At 45.8% G+C, this 22130-nt stretch overlaps 1 protein-coding gene across 2 annotated transcripts in view; it reads right to left on the bottom strand.

Annotated features, from left to right (window-relative positions):
- Tbxas1 (thromboxane A synthase 1) overlaps window positions 1-22130 on the bottom strand; it is a 171305-nt gene that overhangs the window by 125994 nt on the left and 23181 nt on the right. For both annotated transcript variants that reach the window (XM_052173489.1, XM_052173491.1), the window contains exons 2-3: window positions 15853-15946; window positions 12592-12644 (exon numbers count right to left, since the gene is read on the bottom strand). In XM_052173489.1, coding sequence (XP_052029449.1) covers window positions 12592-12644; window positions 15853-15946 — 147 coding nt within the window. The remainder of the gene's footprint in view (window positions 1-12591; window positions 12645-15852; window positions 15947-22130) is intronic.

Genomic DNA, 22130 nt, shown 5'->3' with positions numbered 1-22130 from the left:
TCATTCATAGCTACCTCTTTGGTGGTTCATATGCACCAGGCACTGCATTAACAAAGCAAACTGCTGAGGGGGAGGGCAGGAGACCCTTGTCTCCACCATCTTGTTGAGAAGGGCAGTTTCCACTCACTTTCAAACTGCCTAATTCTCCCGCATCTGAATGGAGTGGCACCTAGAGGCGCTGACCAACATTAGAGCTGGAGAGACCACAAAGACAGGCTGCCTGCCAACCACTGGGTCAGAGCAAAAGTCGTTAGGTTCCTCTTTAGAAAAGGCAAAAATAGGATCGCCAGCTAACAGTGCCTCCCTAGTGGTTAACAACGTGGGGTCTGGAGAATGTGCCAGAGAGCCAAACCTTTATAGATAGTTCCATCAACTGAGAACTGATCCCAGGATGAAAAAAAAAAAAAACCAAACCCTCATTTGTGGGTTACAAAATCCTTGCAGTTGGAGGACAAGAGGGAGGAGATGTTGTTAGGAATGGGGCCTTGAGACTCCAGGAATAATCAAGGAAGTTATTTTAGTAGTTAAGTTTCTATTATCTGCCCCAGGCATGGAGGCATCATAAAACTTGGTGGTGCCTTGCCAGGGAATTGCTTTGTGCGCATAGCTGTGGAAATGTTACACATAAGACTGATCAGGAATAATTGGAATGTGTGGTAAACAACTCAAACTCTCCAAGATTTAAGGGTCCTAGAGGGGGAAAAAATGAGAACTCAGTCTATTTTAATGAAGAACTCTGATCATTCAGAAGTTAGTAGAATTCTGCACGCATCTGATGGACGGCATGTGACCTTGTCTGTCTGAGCGTTTTAGGCCAATGTTTGGAGTTGATTTGGTTTTAGACATTTAGATTAAACAGTTCATTTTCTCCAGTGAGCAACAAGGTTCTGAACTATATTTTAAATCATTCAATGGTCCCCTCCTCCTCACCCTCCTTCATCACCCTTGTCTTTAAGGGTTGTATTTTGTTTTGCTGGTTTTGTGCGTTGAGACATGGCATAAAAAAGTGCTTCAGGGCCTGGGGATGATTCTGAAACAGACTCAGAATCTGCAGCCTAGATAGGCCTTGAACTTATGATTTCCCTGCCTCCAACTGTTGGGCACTAGAGTTATGAGTCACATGCTAACATGTCTGGTTTGTTCAGAATTTTTGAGAAGTTGAAGAGGATTCTCGGCTCACCAATTTTTGATGAGAAAGAAACTTTAAGTTCTATATGATTGACTGGTTTCTGCTTCTTTGAATTTACAAATGATGTTTTTTTAATTATGAGAGCAAAGACGGTCTGTCCATCTTTTTGGACAGAATATAAATGCTGTTTAACTTCTCAACTAATTAAGGTAAAAAGCTACCGGAATTGGGTAAATATGTGCAATTCTTGAGACTATGCACGGGGGTTCTTGACAGGAGACATTTGCATAAAGCACTGCATTATCAGGACTTATTTCCAGAAGAGAGACTGCCTTGACAAATGTCACAGTGATTCATGACAGTGTTATGTAACTCTATTATGCATTTTGGGTTGAACAACTTGGATTTGTTGCAGGTACAATTCAATTAAATGTGGAATTTTTTTTTTATTTGAACTGATTAGGTAGAGACAGAGCTTTTTACAAAGCTCTAATGTGAGCCAGTCTATTGTTTGGGAGTACATCTGTGCAGGCTGTCGTGTGGGGATAAAGGAGTTATTGATGCTCCTCTGACTGTCACTGTGGAGGCGCTCCCCCTCCCTCCCTCCCGCTTGAGCCTGGTATGTGCTTCTCTGCAGTAGATCTGGCTACAGACATCAAGGAAGACAAATGGGGAGGTGTGTAGCTGTCTGCCCAGCTCCGTGGTGCTCCTCATCCCTCCTCCATCCTTACCTTCGGGCCCCACTATGCACCAGAAGCTACAGCATCCCAGGAATGCGTCAGGAGGACAGGTTCCTTGTTCTGGATGTCCTGTCAACTGGACGGGCATTTTTCTCTCAGGTGGTACTAGGAACAAGGGGCTGGATTCCGAGTTTGGGAACACTCTGCTCTGACTCTCAGACTGAGCCTGCATGTGTGACTCCTCCCTGGGCTCAGAGCCTATCTTATGTTCCCACCAGCTCTCTTTTCAGGACCCAGTTCTAATGTCCAAAACAGGCTTCCTTGGCAGCTGCGTGACTGGTCACGTGACTACCATCAGGTGACCTCCTTCTCCTGCCCATTCCACTGCAGCCAGTGCTTACTAAAACAGGGATCTGCCATTTCTTGCCCTTCATGTGAGTCCAGCCCGGAGCCTGCAGGCTGCATGTGTCCTAAGACATCTAGGAATGAAACCAGGCACATCTGTCATACTGTCATGGCAAAAGAGTGGACACACGTGGCACACTGCAGTCCCCACCAGCTGGTGTGACCTCACTATCCAGAGCCCCATCTGCTTTCTGTCCTTAATCCACACCCCACCACAACCACCACCAAAAGGGGACAGTTTCTAGGTCGCTCTCTCTACTGCCCCATTTCCTTGGGATTTTAGCGACACTGCTTGGAGGCCAGAAAGCCACACAAATTCCTTGGATACCTTTATCTAATGCAAAATAGCTTCGATTTTGTAAATTGCCAATTAATATATTATTTCTGTGAATGTCTTAGCTGAAAAGACTCTGGGCTAGGGCTGAAAGTAATTTCAGTAGTAGCTGAATGTGGAGTTTTGAAGACTAAGAAGAATGATGCTCTCAGGCAGGAGGCACTAGCACTGGGCATAGAGCCAGGTGTGTGAGGCCCATCTCCAGAGGACAGGCTCTGCAGCTGTCCACAGTGGACGCTTGCTGACTTTATCTGAGCTTCCCCAGAATCTTAACTCCCCAGAGGCTCTCTCTCTCTCTCTCTCTCTCTCTCTCTCTCTCTCTCTCTCTCTCTCTCAGAAGAGTTGGGTCATCACCTGTGGGAGGTTGCATGGTTCCTACTACCTGGAAAAGGCTTTCAGATATCACCTGGTTCTTTGCTTTTGACACACTAACGGTTATGCTGGTTAGATTTTCTCAACTTGACACAAGCTAGAGTCAACTGCCAAGAGGGAAACCTAATTGAGGGATTGCCTCCATCAGATTGCCAGTAGGCATGTCTGTGGAACATTTCCTTAACCCTGACGTGAGAGGGGCGGGCCCACTATGGGCAGAGCCACTGCTGGGCGAGAGGTCCCGCATTGTACTAGACCGCAGGCTGAGCAAGCCCGCAAGCAACATTCCCTTATAGCCCGGCTCCTGCTCCTGCCTTGAGTTCCTGCTCCAGCTTCCCTGTATGTGGCGCTGGAAGCTGTAAACAGAAATAAACCCTTTGTCCCCCACGTTGCTTTTGTCCTGGTATTGCCCATAGCAGTATAAAGCAAACTAATGCAGTGGCGATAGAATTGTTTACTGAGTCACGAGCAGCTTGCATTTGTCTTCTTTTTCATGAAGTTTTTCCAGTGATTCTTGCAGAAAATAAGGCAGTCTTTTACAAAACTACTGCTTCCTACGTGTGTGTGAGCACGTGAGTGCTCCCTTCGTGTGCGCGTGAGTACTCTTGTGTGCCCGTGCAGTCCTGGATCACAGTGTGGTCAGTCCTCTGTTTATTGAGGTTCATCATTAAACAGAGTGTCAAGGTCAGTGATCCGGTTCAAGTCTCTCATTTACCTCTAAGCAAACAGAGGGAAAGTGAATGATTGGCCTAAATCCATTAAGCTAACAACTGGTGGCTAGAAAGATCGGAAACTGAGATTTTTTTTTCACCCTCCTCTTCTACCACATTCTGTTGAATGCTTCAGAGACTGAATTAATATACTTCTGTTCCTTTTGAGTATGAGTCACAAAATATGGTAGTCATCAAAAAACACATCATGTTTTATTGCTATTGCTACATAGAACCGGCATAGCTGCCCAGCCAGAGCTGAACTGATAAATAAAATGTAATGTTACACACCCACCCACACACACACACACACACACACACTCTCTCTCTCTCTCTCTCTCTCTCTCTCTCACACACACACACATATACACTCTCTCTCTCACACACACACACACACATAGACTCTCTCACACACACACATACACACTCTCTCTCACACACACACACATACACTCTCTCTCTCTCTCACACACACACATACAGTCTCTCACACACATACACTCTCTCTCTCTCACACACACACATACACACTCTCACACACACACACATACACTCTCTCTCACACGCACACACACACACATACACACACACACTCTCTCTCTCTCTCTCTCTGTCACACACACACTCACACACACACACAAACACACACAGGAGTTTGTTCAGCCATAAATGATGACGTTATGAATCTGGCAGAGCTGGAGATCATCATGTTAAGCAAAATAAGCCAGACTCAGAAAGACAGGTATTTCAAACCTTCTCTCATTTATGGAATTTAGACTCAAATTTAAGTATTGGGAGGGTTGTGATGAGGGAAGAGGGACAAGACAGGGTAACTGGTGTGTGAGGGAGGCAGATGTATTGCCTATGTGTAGCATCTAGGTATGTGTGAGTGTGTGTGTGTGTGTGTGTGTGTGTGTGTGTGTGAGAGAGAGAGAGAGAGAGAGAGAGAGAACTGTTTAAAGGGAAGAAGAGAAATACTGCAAAGAGGGGAAACGGACAGGAGGATGAGTCAAGTGTGTACGAGGTACAATTACACACCTACAGGAAAATGCCAGAATAAAATCCATTGTTTTGTATGCTAACCAAATATTTATACTAAAAAATATCTGCAGCATCCATCACTTCTACTTTGTTACAGAAAGAGGCTGGGTGGGGTGGGGGTGTGACTCATGGCAGGAGATAAATGTGGTAAAAGAGTCAAAATGCAGGGCTTTAAGCCAGCTCCAGAGACACCTGTGGCTGGAGACCAGGAAACAAGATGCTCTGCCTGATAAAGAAGAATGGAAGTTTGGGGAGCCCCCCCCCCATCAGGGGTGACCAGAGGCTTTGACCCTGGAGGGAAGTAGAGGATCAGTTCAGATGTCACGGAAGCATGGCTCTAACAAATTTATCTATTTCCCTTTGGTCCCTGACGCACGTTTACCTGAGGCTAATTGTCAGCTGATCAGGCCGTGCACTTGGCTGGGATGCGGCTGTCTTGCTGGCCGCTTTCCTGTGTTCCCGTGTTCTCAAGGGTCTCCTGCATCTGCCTGTTGTCAGGGTAGGCACTTGATAAAATAATGCTCCCTTGCATTCTGTAAGACAGAATGTTCGGATTCCTAGTGATAGGATGAAACGCAACTACCAAAGGCAGCCTGAGGAGGAAAAGGTTTATTTCAGCTTATATATCCATCTTATGGATATATATACAGTTTATATATCCGTATCAGAGTCCATCACACAGGGAAGTCAAGACGGGAACTCAAATGGGAGGAATCTGGAGCCAGGAGCTGATGCAGAGGCCATGCCATGGAGGAGTGCTGCTTAGTGGCTTGCTCCATGTGGCTAGCTTGATATGTTTTCATACACGCCCAAGGGCCAGCTGCCCGCCAGTGATACTGCTCCCTAGGGGACGGACGGGTCCTCCCACACCGATCACTAAGGCAGTTCTCCATAGGTTTGCGTACAGGCCAGTCTTACAGGGGGCATTGTCTCCGTGGGGGTTCCCTCTTCTCAGGAAGCACTAGCCTGTGTCAAGTTAACATAAAACTAGCCAGCATATATGCAATAGCAGTTATAAAGTTCCAGGAACTTAAACACCGTGATCTTCCAGGCCTAGCATTTGTGACCCATGAGAATATTAAAACCTGATTTATAAGACATCACCCGGTGACTATGGCCTCAAGGCCACCGGGTCTCTCTCTCTTTGTTCCAGACTCAGTTGACCTGCTCTTCACCACTCTTCAGCACTCCTCAGTGGAGCTCGGGGCGGTCTAACGGCGAGGCTACTTTCCAGGCCCCAGGAGCTCAACTGCTGTGTGAAGACTTACATCTGTTCGAGCCATGATTCCACCCGCCTCACACTCACACGGAGTCACATGTTCAAATCCAATGTGTTCAGATGTCTCACAGCTTGTGTGTGTATGTGTCTGTCTGTCTGTCTGAAAGCCATTGTCCACCATAGCCCAGTCTAACAGGTTACACCCTTTCAATCCCTTCAGTTTCCAGTGTTCTTGTTCCACGGCAGGTGTCTTAGTCAGGGTTTCTATTCCTGCACAAACATCATGTCCAAGAAGCAAGTTGGGGAGGAAAGGGTTTATTCAGCTTACACTTCTGCATTGCTGTTCATCACAAAAGGAAGTCAGGACTGGAACTCAAGCAGGGTTGGAAGCAGGAGCTGATGCAGAGGCCATGGAGGGCTGTTCCTTACTGGCTTGCTTCCCCTGGCTTGCTCAACCTGCTCTCTTATAGAACCCAAGAGCACCAGCCCAAAGGTGGTACCACCCACAAGGGGCCTTCCCCACTTGATCACTAATTGAGAAAACACCCCACAGCTGGATCTCATGGAGGCACTTCCCCAACTGAAGCTCCTTTCTCTGTGGTAACTCCAGCCTGTGTCAAGTTGACACACAAAACCAGCCAGTACAGCAGAGTTCCGGGAACTCTCCCTCACGTTGGTGATATCACCCTTTGACTCCACAGAGCTAAGGTCTCTCTCTGCCACTCCTGGCCTTCACCTTAGTAAATGGACACAGTGGTTAAAGGCTCTTTTATCAGAAGTCCACGCGTCAGTCAGTCGCTCTCAGAGCACAAACACTCCTGAGAAACAGCAACCTTATTAGCGTCACCACAAATGCCACACTGTCTCCCATCTGCATCCCAAAGCTCTCCACTATTTCCCCGTCTCCTGACAAGGTGCCGTCAGGTCACTCGTGCTAACTAATTAACTCTAGCATAGACGCATAGGCAACACCCTCGCCCCTTTCCACGGTGTGAACTTTGAAGCTGTGTCAGCCCCTCCATGTTGAAGGAATATTTGCTCAGCACTCTGTGATTTTTTTTCCCCCAGCACGAGGTCCCATAGTTTCCTAGAGATTGATTGCTTCAGGTTCTCACAACTGCAAGGCTCTCTTGGAACATCAGCTGCTGTAGATACAAGGAGTTTCATACAAACCGTTCAGATCGGAGCACCCAGTAAGCAATCCAGTCCAGTGGATATGTCAATAAAACAGAGGACTCAGAAGTACTTATAAAAATTCCTGAGTAATGATGTGTGAGAATGTGATACTTTAAACTACTTGGAAAAGGGTGAATTTCTGAGTAGAACTATCTGGAAAAAAAATATGTGTGTATCTTACATGAGCCAGCTTTCTGACATGGTAACAAAACACCCAAGCTAATTAACTTACAAAGAGAAAAGGCTTCTCTCGCTTACTGTTTTAGAGTTCTACTCCATGACCATGGGACCCACTGCTCTGAAGTGTCTAGTGAGGTGCCTGACAGGAGCAGGGAATGTATGTGCATGGCAGAGTGACGTGTTCATCTTGTGGCCAGGAAGAAAGAGATGAGGAAAGGACTAGAATCCCACAGTTGTCTGGGAGTGTGTGCCCAGAATGCCTTTAAGGGGTCCCCAGCAGGCCTACCAACTAAAGATTCCACAGTCTCCCAATATCACCACCCTGGGAGCAACACCTTGTACATAATATTAAATATAAAGGACTACTTGCTTTAGTATGTAAAGAGTTTTTATGAATAAATTAGGAAAACACGAACTCAAAAACAGAGTGGCAAAAGATTCTCCGGAAAACAAAATACAGTGAATTTTAAATGCATGAAAAAATGTTCAAGGTTGTTTAAGATAAATAAATGCTAGTTAAAGCAACAGCAATAGGCTATCAAATGCTAATGCATTTCTGACCATTTATTTTAGTGTCAAATATGTGAAGAATCAAATTTTCCCATGATTTATTTGTGGAAACATAAGTTGATATATGCCCTAGAGAGAGTAATTTAGTAATATCAAAATAAAAAATGTAGATAGTGTCTGGCCTAAAAATTCCATTTCTAGGGATTTATCCTACGGACATACTCCGGCAAGAGAGTAATGTTGTACATTTGAGAATGTTCACTGCAGTGTTGTTTGTGAAAGCAAAAGGCATTGCTCAACTGAGAAATCATTTTTAAAGTCAATGTATTTCCATACAATTAAATCCTTTAAAGAATGATGTAGCATTTCATAAGGAGTGTATCGAAGGAGAACGCTGTCCCGAAGACCATTAATGAGCGCAGCAGGGAGGGAGAGCAGTCCTCACCATCGCGTTATCCACAGGAGGAGAAGCTGGAGACAAAGCCGTGTGAAGTGGGCGTAGACTAAGCGTGTATCCACACACCCCTTAGTGCTCCTGAGTCACGTGTGGCGTTCATGTTTGCTTATTTACAACTTAATGTCTTAATGGGAATTCAGGAAGTTATCCAACAAGGCTGGTTTCGCAGAGGGACACAGGTGCGTGGGTGCCAGGTGCCAGGAGTGAGCCCTGTATTCCAACACGGGGACAATGTTTGCACCAGAGATCAAGCGAGTGAAGGCGTGAGAGACAGATGAGAGAGGGAGGGAGGGAGGGAGGGAGGATCCTGGCGCAGGCCTGTAGTTGCTGCTGAGGAGCTGAATGGGGGCCCTGTGTATCGATAATCGTCGCAGCATACTAAAGGGGCCTCATTTACCACATTATATAGTCTGTCACAAACCGGAGGGGCACCATATCTACCCCGCTTATATTTAACCATCAGTGATGATGTTGCTATCATTCTTGAGGGCATTGGGATGGAGTATAGTAACATAGCTTGGAGCTGATCCGCAGACTGAAAGCGATCATGGGTAATTATTAGTTGCTTTAAGGTCATCCAAAGCCATAGGCCCTGTCATCCTCATCTTTTGTCGCCAATGGTACTGCTGGGCAAGTTAGAATTGACCTGGCACCAGAGGCAGACCCTGAGCAGTGTGGACACCGGGCTACCTGGTCTACACTCAGATTCAAAGAAGGATGCAGTTTACACAGACCTAGCAAAGCCACAAATATGCATAATTACACACTTGATGTCTGAATGTGATAGTGATAGTGACAGTGATAGTGAATGTGATAGTGAATGTGAGAGTGATAGTGAAAGTGAATGTGAGAGTGATAGTGAAAATGAATACGATAGTGAAAGTGAATGTGATAGTGATAATTGTGATAGTGATAGTGAATGTGATAGTAAATGAATATGATAGTGAATGTGATAGTAGTGATAGTGATAATTGTGATAGTGAATGTTATAGTGATAGTGAATGTGATAGTGATAATGAATGTGATAATAAATGTGATAGTGATAGTGATAATAATTGTGATAGTGAATGTTATAGTGATAGTGAATGTGATAGTGATAATGAATGTGATAGTAAATGTGATAGTGATATCGATAATAATTGTGATGGTGAAAGTGATAATGATATAATTATGACAGTGATAGTGAATGTGGTAATGATAGTGAATATGAGTGTGATAATGATTGTGATAGTGATAGTGAATGTGATGGCTACAGCAGTGAGAATAGACTACAACACTCTCTATCCCTCTAGGCAGAATCCTTCACCAGTGATGCCTTCCTGGAAACAGAAGTGGGAAGGGGGAAGGGCTTAGGGGCCTCTTCCAATTAGGAGTCCCCAACTCTGACCAAGCTACAAGTGTGTAAGGGTCCTAACACCTGATCACAGTCATTAACTTCAAGAGCCGTCAAGATCCTTGCTGTGCACATCCATTTCCGCAAGCATGCTGTGCTGTCACAGGAGGGCTCGGTGCGGCTCTGCTAAGTCCTGAGAAGTCTCTACTACGTACTGCAGAGTTTCGCTTGTCCCAGGAGGAGTCAAACCTATTTGATTTTTCAGGTTTGAAGAGGACCATGATAGACTCTATTTCCTAGTCATAAAAGCAGCCTGAAAAATCAACGTAATTTAAACAAAATTGTTTCCTGAGGGGAAAGGGTGCGGGTCTTTGTTGTTCGTGGGCCATGGCCCTCTTTGACACTCTGAATCAGAGAGACCATTATGCCAGAGTTAAGGATCAAGAAGAGTCTTTTAGGTGAGATGGGAACTTAAGACAGATGCCATTTCTACCGACCGCACACTGATGGAGACGGGGAGAGACTGTAGATCAGCAGGAAGTGTCTTATGACCCATCATTCTTTCTACAGGAGAAAAGGTTGATGGCTTTGTGTGAAGAAATTATTCCATCATTCCTGCCCCCCCTTTTTACCAGAGGAGGGAACAAAGAATTGAGATGATACTGCAATTTTGATCTCTACAACCTCATTTGAAATCATTCTCTGTGATTTAGGTTTTCTGGAAATGAAAAGGATAAATTGTGTGAACTTAGTTAAAGTTGGAAAGAAAAGTTGATTGGATAGCCAGTTGTCAAGGAAACCAACTCTCTCTCTCTCTCTCTCTCTCTCTCTCTCTCTCTCTCTCTCTCTCTCTCTCGTGTGTGTGTGTGTGTGTGTGTGTGTATGTCTGTGTGTGTGTGTATGTCTGTGTGTGTGTATGTGTGTGTGTCCTTTATACTCTTCATCTGACATTTAAGGATAACTCTAAGGTACTCAAAGCTTCCACACTAAAACTGTATACAAGGGAAACAAGAATTCTCCAAGAAAGTAATTTCTAGTATTAAAACTTGGGAGAATCTTTCCTGACTCTGGTGGAGACAGCAGCCCTTTGAACCAGGTCTGCGTCCTAGAACATAGGTGGTCACTGCAGTCAGGGTCAGGCCATTGCACAATGAGGATTGAAAAGGTAGCAAGACAGCATTAGGGTTGGAAGAAAGGCAAACAAGTCAGCCCCTCGATGCTTTGGTAAGTCTCACGCTTACAGCCAGAAGCTACCCGTGAAAAGTGAAATTCTGGGCAAACTCAGAGGCCACAGAGAGGGAGGAGGAGCTAATTATTTAAAGACAATTGTCACCTGCCCACCGCCCCATGGGAAGGCCATACCTCTCCACTCCATCAACACCAGGCTTCACCAAGGGACTCTGTTGCCTCCCAGTGCCCATAGCGAGCTCCCTGCCCCAGTACTGAGTTTGGCCATGCAGCTTGGCCTGACAGGAAGGGTGCCTGCTCAGCAGTGGTCCTTGAACCCTCTCTTGAATCTCTGCTTTTTCATGAGAAGACCCTGCCCTAATGAGGCTGATCTTCCACAAAGGCTGGGAAACATGAGAGGCGGAGCTGCACAGAGGAGCCCCTCCCAGATGACACAGGAAGCCCAGAAAATCCTTCCAGCCAGGCCACTGGCTCTTAAGACAGGCAGCCTCAGCTCGTAGATGCACCCTAAATGTTGCTTATGTCACCGAGTTTGGGGTGGGGGTGTGTTAGACACAGCAGTAACAGACGTATACATAGAATATCTACTACAGCAGCTTGACCTGTTAATTCCTCAGGCCATCTAAGACAGTAGAAAGTGGGTGGACCGCTTGTTCCCTGCATAGAGCCAAGCCCATGCATATTTCAAGCCAATCAGTACCTTTCCAAAGCAGCACTAAGAGAACACAGGTTGAGACTTTGGGGCAGAAAGGTTTCCACACAACAGAACTCATCAGAACAGGCAAATAATACAACAGAAAGTTAGCGCACCTAGAAAAATGACTGTCAGCCTGGAGATCCAGGGAAAACGACGAAAGGTCACCCAGTGTCTGTGGAGGAGCCTTGTGAGAACACACTGAGAGTGTGGGACCCTCGTGAACACAGACCCCTGCTGAAGAGCAAGAAGATTCACGTCTTTCAGAAGTTGAATACAGAAAACTGTCTAAGCAAAGATTCCGCACTAACATTCTTTTTTTAAAAAAGGTTTTTTTTGTTGTTGTTGTTGTTGATATTTTTCAAGACAGGGTTTCTCTGTGAACCCCTGGCTGTCCTGGAACTAACTTTGTAGACCAGGCTGGTCTCAAACTCAGAAATCTGCCTGCCTCTGCCTCCCAAGTGCTAGGAATAAAGGTGTGTGCCACCACTGCCCAGCTCGCACTAACATTCTTGAATCATCAGAAACTTTAAAGAGTGGCTGGAGAGGTGACTCAGCAGTTAAGAGCACTTGCTGCTCTTGCAGAGGACCTGGACTTAGTCCTCAACACCTACATTTGGCTTCAAACCATCTGTAACCCCAGTTCTAGAGGAGCCAATGCCCTCTTCTGGCCTCAGTAAGCTCCCACATGCATGCGGTACACACACACTCATACAGGCTCACACACATGCACATAGATTAAAAATAAATAGCATAAAAATAATCCAAGAGAAATAAAGGGAAGGGCTATGTTACTTTTGTGGCCACAAGGGTGACGAGCAAGGGTGACCATGTGTCCCAGTGTCTCCAGGACAGGATTGGTCACACTATTGCCATATGTCATTATTCACAGAACTCATTTTCAGTGTCAGAAGTGGGCCAGGTTAGCTGACAATAATATTACTGTTAGCAGGCACACCTTACCCACGGGGTGGAACTAGACAGGTCCAAACAAGAGCCAGCTGTCTGTACGTGTGAATTGTAGGGTATTTGTTCTTCTTAGGCATTTTCAAAAAGAAATCACAACAGTACTGTGCATGACAGTCCTACTACCATCATAACTTCCACACCAGTTCAACATGAGAAGTCAAAGCACGTAGAAGAAACTATGAGTCTCCTCTTACCCACACAGCGGCCCGTATCGCTCCCGGAGTTCCAGTTGGCTCTCCCAAAAGCCCTGGAGTGAAAAAACAAACAAACAAACAGCACTGTAGTAAGAATAAGACTGACAAAAATGTCAGCGCTTCCAACTTGTTCAAAAAAAAAGAAGCCTAGAAGAGCAAGAACACAATTACATAAACAATAAAAGAAGAATCGCTGTTATATTGCATTGAAGTGCTGTAGAATATTGTAAAGAAATGGCTTTTTAAAATATTGCTGAGTAAAACTCTCAGCAGCTCTATTTAATGGACAGAAGAGACCACAGGCACTTAAGTTATCCGCGTATAATCGCTGCTCACACATCTGAAAACTATTTGCTTTCACATCTACAATATTCCCCTCGGGTATGCCTCACATTTGCCAAGTCTCCTTTCATGACCCATAAGTGTGTAAACTTCCGAATCTACACAAATTATCACAAATTCTGAATTCTCATGATCTGAGTTAAAGGTTCAAGCATGAGACCCTCAGCATGATTCTTCATAGGCAGGATCTCTAGGGTACCAGAAGATGTGCATGGGGCAAAATGGGTGGAGGTGAGAAAATGCTAGAACCCAGGTGCTGTGGAGATGGAGCTGTGGATGTAGACCAGGGGCATAAGCAGGTATGGGGGATATCACGTGGGCAAGCACTGAGAACCGATATGTGAGATCTGGTGGGAAGGACACACACATGTATGTAGATATATAAACATGCATGTGTTGGGAAGGGCTGGGTGAAAAATACTAGATTTAAGTCGCAGGGGTGGAGGGTCAGAGAGCTGATGGTTAAAGGAAGCACGTGTTCTGAACGGAACCACGCCCGGTTCCCAGTAACTCCATACTTCATGGTGCAAGCCTGGGCTATAGCAAGGAGAGCCCAGTGAACATGATAGCCTATAAATTCAGGGCCCCACCCACAATCAAAGAACTACATACAGTTGAGGAATACGGAGACAGAGACATAGTCTTCCCTAGACATTAACCCCTGATTGGTTATCCAGGGCTAACTGGTCAGTCCTGTGAAGACACACACATATAAGTAACACTAAGTAGTTTTTAATTTATAAACTAAAGAAGAGGTCATAATCTTGAGAGGGAACGGGAGGCATGTGGAAGATACGGAAGAAAGGTAGAAAATGATGTAATTATATTTTAATTAAAAAAATAAAAGTACCTCAGGTGGATGCCCAAAAGATTAGTATGTCTAAGTTTTTAATAAGCCTCTCTAATGATTTGACCTCCCTGTTAGAAAGAGGCATGGTATTGCAACATCTGTAAAGCAAACTTAGCTGTGTTCTAAAAATATAAAGATAAAAAATAAAAGGCAGGACAGAATTTATATATACTGGGGCGATGAGCTGAGAGGAACTGAAGTAGACGTTCTTCCAGTTAGCCATCCAAGGTTCTCCTTACATGACAGCTATCTTGACTGCCTCCAAATGTTAATAGCAAATTAATTTTACTCAACTGGCTGTGACTGATCATATCCCCCACTACCCTGCAATGTATGGAATTTATTTTCGGCCAATTTCCTGTGTGATTTGTTTGTTCTATTTTGACACTTTTAAATCTCTTTACGCTGGCTTCAAGACGGCATAGGAGGTCTGCTGGAGTGATTGTGGGCTTAAAAATCGTGACCGGGGCACCCTAGAGGGAGAGATGAGAGAAGAAGGTGTTTGAAAAGCTGGGAAGATAGAAATGCCAGGACAAATGGTGAACCCAGAGAGAGAAGCAGAGGGAAAACTGGAAAGTGTCAGGCAAAAGGCCAGGTGTGGGTCGTTCTCTGTGGGGGGTGGGAGGTGGAGCGGTGGCTGCCGGGTGGAGGGGAGGCCGTGGGTGGGGGGGAAGTCCCAGCATCCTCCCAGAGCTGCTGCCTCATCAGTATGCCCAAATTAGCCCTTCCTGCCCTTGTATGGCAATTCACAGGCAGGATCAGGCGGTGGCGCCTGCTGTTGGTCTGGGTGCAGTGTCCCCACAAGAGCCTCCGAGGAAAACCATGCAGATACTGCATCCCTATCTACAAACGCCTGATCATCTCCACAGCCACGTCACTCTGACGAGCTGAAGACCAGAGGCTTAAAATACAATATCTTCTCCCTGACCCAGCTTCCCTTCCAAGCCACTTCCTTCTGTCACCCCACGGCCATTGTGTTTGCTCCGCAGGGTCAACCTTTGGCTGCTGCCTCCCTCATTTCCCCTCCCTCTCCCCCCCCCCCCCCCCGAGTCCTCTGAATCTCAGTGTCACTGGAGTCCTGACTTAGCCACCATTGCCCTCCTCTCAGGACTGTCATTGCCTCCCTGACCCTCACCCCCTCAGCCTTGATGTCCACCACAGCATGGATTCTGCAGCCCTGATCTCAGTTCTTGACCCTTGCAGTCTTGCCTTTCAGGATGGATCCTCTGCTCAACAGTGGTTGATTGGTTCCTGGTTGGACCTTCTAACCTGGAAGTATGCTAGCCCACAGCTTTGTTCCCCTGGATTCCCTCATTGTTAGCCTTGGTCCCAGCAGGTGGCCTGACAACCACACGGGTGCCCTGTGAGCACAGTGCTCTCTGCCTGGCGGGTCTGTCTGTCTGTAGCTACTGCAGGACTCCCTTCTCCAGGGACTCCCCAACAATGATCCCTCCTTGGTGGTTCTATCTGAAGCCAGTTCAAAAGTTGCTATCTGCACTTCCCAGTCCAGCTCTTAACACAACCCAACCGGTAGTATACACCATTGTTGTATGGTGACCTTGAGAGTGTAAGTAGCTTGTACTTTTGCATTCTAGAGAGTGTATTTAAATAATAAGTTGGGTGTAGGGTGGGTGGATGAATGAATGAGTGAATGAATGAATGAATGAATGAATAATGATGAGTCATAGGAGATGAGTCATTACCATAGCATAAGCTGGAGCTGGAGCTTATTGGTCAAGTGCTAGCCTAGCATGCACAAAGCCCTAGGTTCAATCCCTAGCACTGCGTAAGCTGGTTGTGGTGGTGTAGCCCTGCAATCCCAGCACTCAGGAGATGGAGGTAAGAGGATCCAAGTTCACAGCCATCACATAGAAAGTATAAAGCCAGCCTTGGCAACCCTTCCTCAAAAGTAAGGGAGGGATGGAGAGAAAGAGGGAGGAAGGGAAGAAAAGAAAACACTCTAATGGAGAAGAATTCTTCCTGTTACGTGGATTCTTCCTGTGGAGATCACCCCGACTCCCAAAACATGAACAGAAGCAGGAATCTTGTGAAGAAAACCTGTGTCTCACCTGGCGGAAAAACATCAAGTTTCCAACAAAAGGAGAAGGCTTGGGGTGTCTGATGCCCAGCTTCTCCAGTCTTGAGAATGCTGATGTGGAGTACCTGGGTGGACAGAGAAGCGAATGTTTAAAACCAAGAAACTGATGCTTGTAGCCATGTAATTGGGCCTGTTATGAAGAAGAACTATTGAGTTCTCTTGGCGAGGCTGAGAGAAGTTTCCACTGAACACATCTAAGGACCCAGGGGCAGGGAACTAGCAAGAAAAGAGAAGGGTAAGAACTCAGGAGTGCCTCCAGTTGGGCCAATGGGATCTCTGAGGACTTTAAAGTCTGAGATGCCTCAGAGAAAGGTGGTCTAACAGCCTCCTCCACTAGAACTCTATCATCTCCACACACACACACACACACACACACACCTCAGCTCCTGGGCTTCTAAATCTATCATGAGCCATAACTCAAAAGACACTGCAAAAACTTACAATGCGGAGAATAAGCTCCCTAGTTGTCTTAGTTAGGGTTTTACTGCTGTGAACAGGCACCAAGACCAAGTCAACTCTTATAAGGACAACATTTAATTGGGACTGGCTTGCAGGTTCCATTGTCATCAAGGTGGGAGCATGGCAGCATCCAGGCAGGCATGGTGCAGGAGGAGCTGCAGAGAGTTCTATATCTTCATGGAAGGCTGCTAGGAGAAGACTGACTTCCAGACAGCTAGGATGAGGGTCTTATGCCCACACCCACAATGACACACCTATTTCAACAAGGCCACACCTCCTAATAGTGCCACTCCCTGGTCCAAGCATATACAAACCACCACACTGGTATTGTTTTTAGGTTAAGGCCGACCCCCTCTTCATATATAACTTGTTGCTCACCACATCCCAGGGCCTCATTGAGAAAACAAAGTGGGGATGGAGGCACCTCGTGCAAGGAGACCTCCTTACCCCCACTTCCAGTCCTTGTCAGGCTCTGTTTCCTGCCTAAACCCATAAGGGAGGCAGATCCTCTTCATCCCAAACCAAGAAATGTGGCCCAGCAGGGTCTATACTACTTTTCAGTAAGGCTGTCCAAACACTGGGATTAAGGGGTATTTCAGTTTATGAGAACAGAGAGGTGACAAAGTTAGAGTCAGAGTTGGCTTAGGCAAACCTGCCATATGGCCTCATCCTCACCCAGCCAAACAATTAGGTCAAAAGTTCAGTTGGTTCGGAAAAATTAGTGAGTCAAACTGGGTGTTTAGCATCATGCAGAGATCAGCCAAATCCCAATTTAGGAACAAGGAAAAAATAACAAAATAGCCCTCCAGTCTGGTGACTGATGAATGCTAATGACCACAACACTCTGCAGGGAGGAAGACATGGTGTTTGCTTTATCCTCTGACCTGAGAACAGTTCAGCATACCCTCCAATATCTGTGTGGCTGGAGACACCACCTAAGTACAGTTTACATAAACATAGCAATGTGCCTATGGCTAAGATAGCCATGAGGGAGAACCAGGCAAGGCAGAAGGGAAACAGCGAGTCCTCCCACCATCTGAAGGTACTGCCGGTTTGAATGGCTTCCCATAACATCACCATTTAGACAACATTGGAGTGGGATCATGAAGCACACACTAGAGCCCCGTGTGAATTAGGTAGATTAGCCACACCCACATTCCTGCTCATTAGCATGTGTGCCAAAGGTGTTATGTGGAAAAGGTAGCCTTTCTAGAGGTGATGGTACTTTAAATGACTCCCTTTGCCCCCAAAGGGAGAGATCAAAAGAGATTCGGAGCTATTGAACACTTCCTTTTATACTCTCAAGACGGAGACTATGTTCACTTTTTCCCATCGTTTTTTTGCAAATTATTTTCTAAATATAATCTCTGATGGGGAGAAAGAAATATGAAGATCTTGGGCCACGTAATTACATCTTAATTTAGTAATTAGATGTCTTGATTGTCTAATTAAAGGACAAGAAGTCTGTACCTAATTACACATGCTAATTACTATGCAAGTCCGTGCCCTCATTATGTAACTGCACTTAGAACACTGCCTGTGTGTCTTTGCACAAAATTCAGACATTTTCAGCCATATGGCACCAGCAGAGTGTGCCCTGTGCACAATCACACATTTCTCTTACAGCCTGAACTCTGTTGCAGAACGTGGGAGTCTTCAGCCAGGAAGTAACCAGGTAAGGCCTCATCACTCAGAGCGGCCGAGCCCAGATATGCAGCAGGAGATTACCACTACCAGCGCAAGGGACAGGGTTGCAGCACAGGCACAATTTGTGCCCATCTCAGTTCCCTCTCTGTAACCTGTTTTCACGTGCTCTGGTCCCTGGGTCCACAGGCTGACCTCCAAATGTCACCTCGGATACCCAAGTCCACAGATTCCTTCAGGGATAGGGTGATAAGTTCCAAAAGACAAGTTGAATCCTAACCTCCAGGACTTCAGAACCTGACTCTGTTTGGAAATAGGGTTGGTATGAATGTCTTTTGTTCCGATAAGGTCGTACTGAAGTAGATGGGACCTCGAATCCAAACAAACTGGGATCGTTGTCACAAGATGTACATATTGTTCACCTCCCTCGATGGTGTGACAAGAAGCAACTTGAGGAAGGGCTAATTTAGCCTCAAAGTTCAACGGGATCCAATCTCTTGTGAGGGAGAAAGCGGGAGAGCAGAACACTCAGGAAGTCGAGTGTAAGCAGCAAGTGTGTCAGGGCTTTGAAATCTCAAGACTGGCCCCAATAACTCACTTCCTCTGGCAAGGCTCCACCTCCTAGGGTTCCACAAACTTCCAGAACAAACCTCACCTCCAATGGGCCATGGTTGGGATGTTCCGCATTCAAAGCACATGAGTCCATGAGGGATGTTCCGCATTCAAATAACAACAAAACGGCTGTGTGAAGACAGACGCACAGAAAGGAAGCCAGATGACCGTGAGGGCAGAGACCAGAGGGACATTGCAGCTAGCCAAGGGAGGTCAAAGGTCATCAGAAACCTTCCAATACAAGGAAAGACAAGGAAGGGTTCATCCTACAGTGTTCAGAGGAAGCCTGCCAACACCTTGATTTCAGACTTCCGGCTTCTAGGGCTAGATGGTTTCAATCAGCATTCTGATAGCACAGCTGTGGGAGTTGTGGACCACTCACAGAAACATTCCAGGCAGCCAATGAAAATATTTTAAATTTCTTTTTCTTCCTGTCATTTTTCAACATTGTCATTGTGTAAAAGAAATCTGTCTTTTGTGTCATTAAGTTCTGTGCCATCCAACAAAAGTACAGGTGGCCTGGGATGGCGTTATGGAAAGCAGGTACTACGCAGCCGCTGTGCCATCACCATGTTGTGATATTTGGAACAGCTTTCCATTGACAGGGATTAATGGAAATATGCCCACCATTACCATTCCGGACATCTGTCATTGTTTATAGTAAGGATACTTAAGTCAGAAAATGACGGTAGACATACATATTGCCCCACATTAAATCCTTTGGTTTAATTTTCACATCTAAAGCAATCATCACAGTCTACCGAACATACATCTCGCAGCGCCACTGGCGAAGCTTAGGACGCCCCTTCTCAAAATAACCCGAATCATATGCATTGTTTTTACAATAAGGCTAAATCTGAAAGGTTACAAGCTGCCCAGCCTTTCATTTTCCTCAAAACCAAGGCAGTCTCTTGATGGATTGTATGTAGGAGCATGCCCATTGTTTAGACAAAGAAGCTACTGGGGTAAACCGAGGTGGGGGTCGGGGGGTTGTTATTGTCTGAGACGAGTCTGGCCCAGTCTGGCCTCAAACTTATTTTGCTGAGAAAGACTTACAACTTCGCATCCTCTGATCTCCACCTTCTGACTGCTGGGAGTGCAGGTGTGTGCCCCCACATCTGGGCAAGTACCCTATACACTGGGCTCCACCCCAGGCCTTGGAGACGCTTGATGGGTTTAGGTCCAATAGACTGAGGGTTAGAATGACAGCAGCCAGCCAGAGGCCAGTCTGGCCTGCAGGGTCCCTCACTGTGTGTCTTACGTAGCTTGCTATCCTCAACTCCTTCCTTTCAGATGTGGACCTCTCTCTTCCACTGGACCACTCCTGCTATAAATGCAAATATATATTTCATTTATATATTTCCCCATCTTAAAGTCTGGGAGCAAATACCCACAATTCCACTCACAGCCTTGCATTTTCTTCCCTCCTGTCAGCAAGTTTCTTGTAATGGAGAAGTATGTGCCCTTCCACCCCTCCAATACTGTCTCTGCCTATTCCAGCTAAGCGCTACATTTACACAACGGGGGAGGACTGCTCTTGTCAAGGTCGCTGATGAGTTTATCTTTCTCAATCCTGTGATCCCCTGACAGTCTCTTTACTTGAATTCTCAGTGGTAGTTGCTTGTCGCTGAGCACTTCTTTGGGGATGCTGTTCCCTCTTTATTTCCGTCATGCCACCCGCTACCCTCATGGGCTGCTGGCCCTGTTCCTTCTGTTGACCTGCCATTGTTAAGACTATTGACAAGTCAACACTCCTGCGTTTCTGACTCTAGCTCCACTCTCTCTGTCGAGCTCCCGTCCTCTTTATCCAACTCCCAACACAAATGTACATCTTAAATGTCTACTCAGCAACTTAAACATCAATAATTATAGTGGCTTGAATTGAGAAATGTCCCCCATAGTCCTGGCATTTCAACCCTTGGTCGCCAGTTAGTGGTGCTGTTTAGGGAGTTTTGGGTGATGAAGACTTGCTGGAGGAAGTATGTCACTAGGAGTAGGCTTTGAGATTAAGACCCTCGGGTCACTTCCAGTCCATTCTGTCTGCTTCATGCTTGGTTGTAGTATGAACTCTCCTCCTGTCCCTGCCACCATGCCTGAACTTGTAGCCACGCCTCCAAGACATGATGGACTCTTATTCCCTGAGGAGTCTACACCCAAACAAGCCCTTCCTTCTATCAGTTTTTGGTCCTAGTGACTTGTCATAGCAACAGAAACAATTTGCAATATGATTATCAAATGTAACTATTTCTATTGTCCACTTGATTAGATTATGAAATATCCAAACATTGGTGAGGCACAGCTGTGGTGTGCTAGTGAGAAATTCTAGAGAGATTAGCTGAGGAGGAAGAAAGAGGTTTGCTATGAGGTTTGCTCTGTTGCTATGTGCTGTAATGTTGAATACTGGACCCCAAGACCTGGTTGCCCCCAGGGATGAGAGAATCTGCACATAGACTGAAGCTGTGTAACCTTGCCCACCACGTTATCTCTGATTGGTGAAATGCCTATGACCTATAGCTGGGCGGAAGATAGGGGTAACTATTGGGTAGCTGGGTAAGATAGGCGTGGGTGTGACTAAAGCAACGATATTTAAATGTTAAATAAAATAACAGCAATTTCCATTTCCCTCTAAAACAATTGCTCCCCAGTCCTTGGGACTGCAGTCCATGAGCACACAGACCAATGGCGCAAGCCGGACACCTCAGAGACCTGGCAGCTTGTATAATTGTTATAACTATGACTCCCCCTCCTAATTGGAAATTAGACACCCCCATTCCATTTGGTTCAGGCAAAATGGTGATTGGCATCCAAGAGCAGAATGCTGAGTCTCAACCCCAGCCAGACAAGGAACAAAGGCCTCCCTGAGCCCAGCCCAGCCTCCAAGAGCTGCCAACTCTGCTGATACCTAGACTTTAGACCAGCTAGGCATGACTGTGCCAAAGAGGAGCAACTCAATAATAATTGCAGTGAATCGAAACATCAAATATATTTACATTCATGAGTTCAAAATGATACAGGCTTATGGTACCACCTTCACGACATGTGTGGAGACTGACTTCTGTTAACGTATTTGAAGATTCCCCTATTGTTGAAAATTTGGGGGGAACACATTTTCTAGTGGTGGCACACACCTTTAATCCTAGTACTCAGGAGGCAGAGGCAGGCGGACCTCTATGAATTTAGGACCAGCCTGGTCTACAGATCGAGTTCCAGGACAGCCAGAGCTACACAGAGAAACCCTGTCTCAAAAAACAAAACTGGCTTTGATGACCATTACACAGCCAAGTAGGTAATAGCTTCCCAGAAACAATCATAATTTGAAAAGAAGTCACCAGCTAATGGTTATGAGTCCAGAGAAGTAACTTAGTTTTCCATTTTAAATCCTAAGTCTTCAGGCCAGGAAAGCCAATAGAATCAATTTGTACTTACAAGCTTAATTATCTTATTCTTCCAAATCCATTAGGGTGTGTGTGTGTGTGTGTGTGAGAGAGAGAGAGAGAGAGAGAGAGAGAGAGAGAGAGAGAGAGAGAGAGAGAG

The sequence above is a fragment of the Apodemus sylvaticus genome, chromosome 2, assembly GCF_947179515.1.
Source record: "Apodemus sylvaticus chromosome 2, mApoSyl1.1, whole genome shotgun sequence".
NCBI lineage: Eukaryota > Metazoa > Chordata > Mammalia > Rodentia > Muridae > Apodemus > Apodemus sylvaticus.
This window is presented reverse-complemented; position numbering and strand designations above follow the sequence as displayed.